The sequence below is a fragment of the Salvelinus namaycush genome, chromosome 1 (assembly GCF_016432855.1).
Source record: "Salvelinus namaycush isolate Seneca chromosome 1, SaNama_1.0, whole genome shotgun sequence".
Classification (NCBI taxonomy): Eukaryota; Metazoa; Chordata; class Actinopteri; order Salmoniformes; family Salmonidae; genus Salvelinus; species Salvelinus namaycush.
The window spans coordinates 629812-634811 of NC_052307.1; the positions used below are offsets into that span (position 1 = coordinate 629812).

Below are 5000 nucleotides of genomic sequence, written 5' to 3' on the forward strand. Positions count from 1 at the left end.
CCTACAAACAGAAACTAAAACAACAAGCTCCCTCGCTCAGGTCTGTTCAACGCTGGTCCGACCAATCTGATTCCACGCTTCAAGACTGCTTCGATCACGCGGATTGGAATATGTTCCGCATTGCGTCCAACAACAACATTGACGAATATGCTGATTCGGTGAGCGAGTTCATTAGAAAGTGCATTGACGATGTCGTACCCACAGCAACGATTAAAACATTCCCAAACCAGAAACCGTGAATTGACGGCAGCATTCGCGTGAAACTGAAAGCGCGAACCACTGCTTTTAACCAGGGCAAGGTGACCGGAAACATGACCGAATACAAACAGTGTAGCTATTCTCTCCGCAAGGCAATCAAACAAGCTAAGTCCCAGTACAGAGACAAAATAGAGTCGCAATTCAACAGCTCAGACACAAGAGGTATGTGGCAGGGTCTACAGTCAATCACGGATTACAAAAAGAAAACCAGCCCCGTCGCGGACCAGGATGTCTTGCTCCCAGACAGGCTTAATAACTTTTTTGCTCGCTTTGAGGACAATACAGTGCCACTGACACGGCCCGCTACCAAAACCTGCGGGCTCTCCTTCACTGCAGCCGAGGTGAGTAAAACATTTAAACGTGTTAACCCTCGCAAGGCTGCAGGCCCAGACGGCATTCCCAGCCGCGTCCTCAGAGCATGCGCAGACCAGCTGGCTGGTGTGTTTACGGACATATTCAATCAATCCTTATCCCAGTCTGCTGTTCCCACATGCTTCAAGAGGGCAACCATTGTTCCTGTTCCCAAGAAAGCTAAGGTAACTGAGCTAAACGACTACCGCCCCGTAGCACTCACTTCCGTCATCATGAAGTGCTTTGAGAGACTAGTCAAGGACCATATCACCTCCACCCTACCGGACACCCTAGACCCACTCCAATTTGCTTACCGACCCAATAGGTCCACAGACGACGCAATCGCAACCACACTGCACACTGCCCTAACCCATCTGGACAAGAGGAATACCTATGTGAGAATGCTGTTCATCGACTACAGCTCAGCATTTAACACCATAGTACCCTCCAAACTCGTCATCAAGCTCGAGACCCTGGGTCTCGACCCCGCCCTGTGCAACTGGGTCCTGGACTTCCTGACGGGCCGCCCCCAGGTGGTGAGGGTAGGTAACAACATCTCCACCCCGCTGATCCTCAACACTGGGGCCCCACAAGGGTGCGTTCTGAGCCCTCTCCTGTACTCCCTGTTCACCCACGACTGCGTGGCCATGCACGCCTCCAACTCAATCATCAAGTTTGCGGATGACACTACAGTGGTAGGCTTGATTACCAACAACGACGAGACGGCCTACAGGGAGGAGGTGAGGGCCCTCGGAGTGTGGTGTCAGGAAAATAACCTCACACTCAACGTCAACAAAACAAAGGAGATGATTGTGGACTTCAGGAAACAGCAGAGGGAGCACCCCCCTATCCACATCGACGGGTCAGTAGTGGAGAAGGTGGAAAGTTTTAAGTTCCTCGGTGTACACATCACGGACAAACTGAATTGGTCCACCCACACAGACAGCGTTGTGAAGAAGGCGCAGCAACGCCTCTTCAACCTCAGGAGGCTGAAGAAATTCGGCTTGTCACCAAAAGCACTCACAAACCTCTATAGATGCACAATCGAGAGCATCCTGTCGGGCTGTATCACCGCCTGGTACGGCAACTGCTCCGCCCACAACCGTAAGGCTCTCCAGAGGGTAGTGAGGTCTGCACAACGCATCACCGGGGGCAAACTACCTGCCCTCCAGGACACCTACACCACCCGATGTCACAGGAAGGCCATAAAGATCATCAAGGACAACAACAACCCAAGCCACTGCCTGTTCACCCCGCTATCGTCCAGAAGGCGAGGTCAGTACAGGTGCATCAAAGCAGGGACCGAGAGACTGAAAAACAGCTTCTATCTCAAGGCCATCAGACTGTTAAACAGCCACCACTAACATTTAGCGGCCGCTGCCAACATACTGACTCAACTCCAGCCACTTTAATAATGGGAATTGATGGAAATTATGTAAAAATGTACCACTAGCCACTTTAAACAATGCCACTTAATATAATGTTTACATACCCTACATTACTCATCTCATATGTATATACTGTACTCTATATCATCTACTGCATCTTGCCATCTTTATGTAATACATGTATCACTAGCCACTTTAAACTATGCCACTTTATGTTTACATACCCTACATTACTCATCTCATATGTATATACTGTACTCTATACCATCTACTGCATCTTGCCTATGCCGTTCTGTACCATCACTCATTCATATATCTTTATGTACATATTCTTTATCCCTTTACACTTGTGTGTATAAGGTAGTAGTTGTGGAATTGTTAGGTTAGATTACTTGTTGGTTATTACTGCATTGTCGGAACTAGAAGCACAAGCATTTCGCTACACTCGCATTAACATCTGCTAACCATGTGTATGTGACAAATAAAATTTGATTTGATTTGACGTCTGTGCCCAGTGGGTAGTTATGCTGGGTTATTTTATCTCCCTGAAAGTGAATAAATTTGAGGCCACATTTAGACAACTTTAGGGGCATGAGGCTCTATAGCGAAGATGGAAGAAGATGATTCGATTGTGAGACTTCATGTCTTTTGATGATTGGCTAGTGAGACTTCCTGGTTTGTTTCAGGGGGCGGTAGTCGTCTGGAGTCTGTTGGAGAGGATGACGAGCTGATCGTGGAGAATGGAGAGGCGGGAAGTGACATGGTGGAGAAACCGACACGAGGCGGACGCAAACACTCCCTGCCTCAGCAGTTAGACACTGTGGGCGTCCGACAGGTCAGTAGGTCAAAGGGTACAGGAGCAGAGGTCAGGGGTCGCCAGGTCAGTTTCTGGTGGAAGGTGTTATTCATGCAGGTTGCAATATACAATGTTCATGGCTAGAAGGGATACGGTTTATGTGGAAGTGATGTCAAACTCCCACGAGAGTTTGAAACTTTTCTGCCGAAGTTGGGACTTGGAGTGTTTTCTTTTGATCAAAGTCATTTTATGTTTTTTTTAACAAAAATTTAGACTTTTTTTGTGAAAATCAGTATAATCACATTGCTGTTCTGGAGTCTAGTTGATAGGTAATCGACTAGCTGGGCTGTTCCCCGGACTCCGTGTGGCTATTGAACTTGACAATGGGAGCATATACTTAAATTCACACAGGACAACCGGATAAGACAGGAGAAGTACTCCAGATATAACAGACTGACCCTAGCCTCCTGACACATAAACTACTGCAGCATAAATACTGGAGGCTGAGACAGGAGGGGTCAGGAGACACTGTGGCCCCATCCGACGATACCCCCGGACAGGGCCAAACAGGAAGGATATAACCCCACCAACTTTGCCAAAGCACAGCCCCCGCACCACTAGAGGGATATCTTCAACCACCAACTTACCATCCCGAGACAAGGCCGAGTATAGCCCACAAAGATCTCCGCCACGGCACAACCAGTAAGCCAGTGACTCAGCCCCTGTAATAGGGTTAGAGGCAGAGAATCCCAGTGGAGAGAGGGGAACAGGCCAGGCAGAGACAGCAAGGGAGGTTCGTTGCTCCAGAGCCTTTCCGTTCACCTTCACACTCCTGAGCCAGACTACACTCAATCATAGGACCTACTGAAGAGATGAGTCTTCAGTAAAGACTTAAAGGTTGAGACCGAGTCTGCGTCTCTCACATGGGTAGGCAAACCATTCCATAAAAATGGAGCTCTATAGGAGAAAGCCCTGCCTCCAGCTGTTTGCTTAGATATTCTAGGGACAATTAGGAGGCCTGCGTCTTGTGACCATAGTGTAGGTATGTACAGCAGGACCAAATCGGAGAGAAAGTCCATGTAATGCTTTGTAGGTTAGCTTTGAAATCAGCCCTAGCCTTAACAGGAAGCCAGTGTAGGGAGGCTAGCACTGGAGTAATATGATCACGTTTTGGTTCTAGTCAGGATTCTAGCAGCCGTGTTTAGCACTAACTGTTCAATGTCTTGAGTTCAGAGCGAGAGTGTGACATCACTTTGACGTAAACCATATCCCTTCTAGCCATGACCAACCCCTGACCCTGAACATATCCCATCACGCCCAACCCAAAGGCTTGTCATTACACCAGCAGAGGTCAAAGGGTGAAGGTCAAGGAATAATGTACTATCCCCATATGGGGAATTTTTCCTTGAAGAGGAAGTAGATTAAGCCTAGCTGCGGTGCTCAGCTACCGCCTCTGAAGACCTGAAGTCTGATTGGTACCATTCCTACTTAGGGATCTAAAATAATTAAATAATGCAAAACGGTATTTCCCTTGAAGATTTAACAGAAATACACCCCCACCCTAACTTCCCCCCTCTCCCACGTCTCTCCGTCTCCCCATCTCTCCCCCCTCTTCCCCGTCTCCCCCCTCTTCCTCGTCTCCCCCGTTTCCACCCCTCTTTCCCATCTCCACCCCTCTTCCCTCTCTCCCCCCTCTTCCCTGTCTCCCCCTCTTCCTCGTCTCCCCCGTTTCCACCCCTCTTTCTCGTCTCCCCCGTTTCCACCCCTCTTTCCCCTCTCCCCCGTCCCCACCCCTCTTCCCTGTCTCCCCCGTCCCCACCCCTCTTCCCTGTCTCCCCCCTCTTCCTCGTCTCCCCCGTTTCCACCCCTCTTTCCCGTCTCCCCCCTCTCCCCTGTCTCCACCCCTTCTTCCCTCTCTCCCCCCTCTTCCTCGTCTCCCACGTCTCCAACCCTCTTTCCCGTCTCCCCCCTCTCCCCCGTCTCCACCCCTCTTCCCTCTCTCCCCCCTCTTCCCTGTCTCCCACGTCTCCAACCCTCTTTCCCGTCTCCCCCCTCTCCCCCGTCTCCACCCCTCTTCCCTCTCTCCCCCCTCTTCCCTGTCTCCCACGTCTCCAACCCTCTTTCCCGTCTCCCCCCTCTCCCCCGTCTCCCCCTCTTCCTCGTCTCCCCCGTTTCCACCCCTCTTTCCCGTCTCCCCCCTCTTCGTC

At 50.3% G+C, this 5000-nt stretch overlaps 1 protein-coding gene across 1 annotated transcript in view; it reads left to right on the forward strand.

Annotated features, from left to right (window-relative positions):
- pdzd2 (PDZ domain containing 2) overlaps positions 1 to 5000 on the forward strand; it is a 48836-nt gene that overhangs the window by 568 nt on the left and 43268 nt on the right. Inside the window, exon 2 of the mRNA XM_038996648.1 lies at positions 2661 to 2832. Within this exon, the coding sequence (XP_038852576.1) occupies positions 2661 to 2832 (172 nt within the window). The remainder of the gene's footprint in view (positions 1 to 2660; positions 2833 to 5000) is intronic.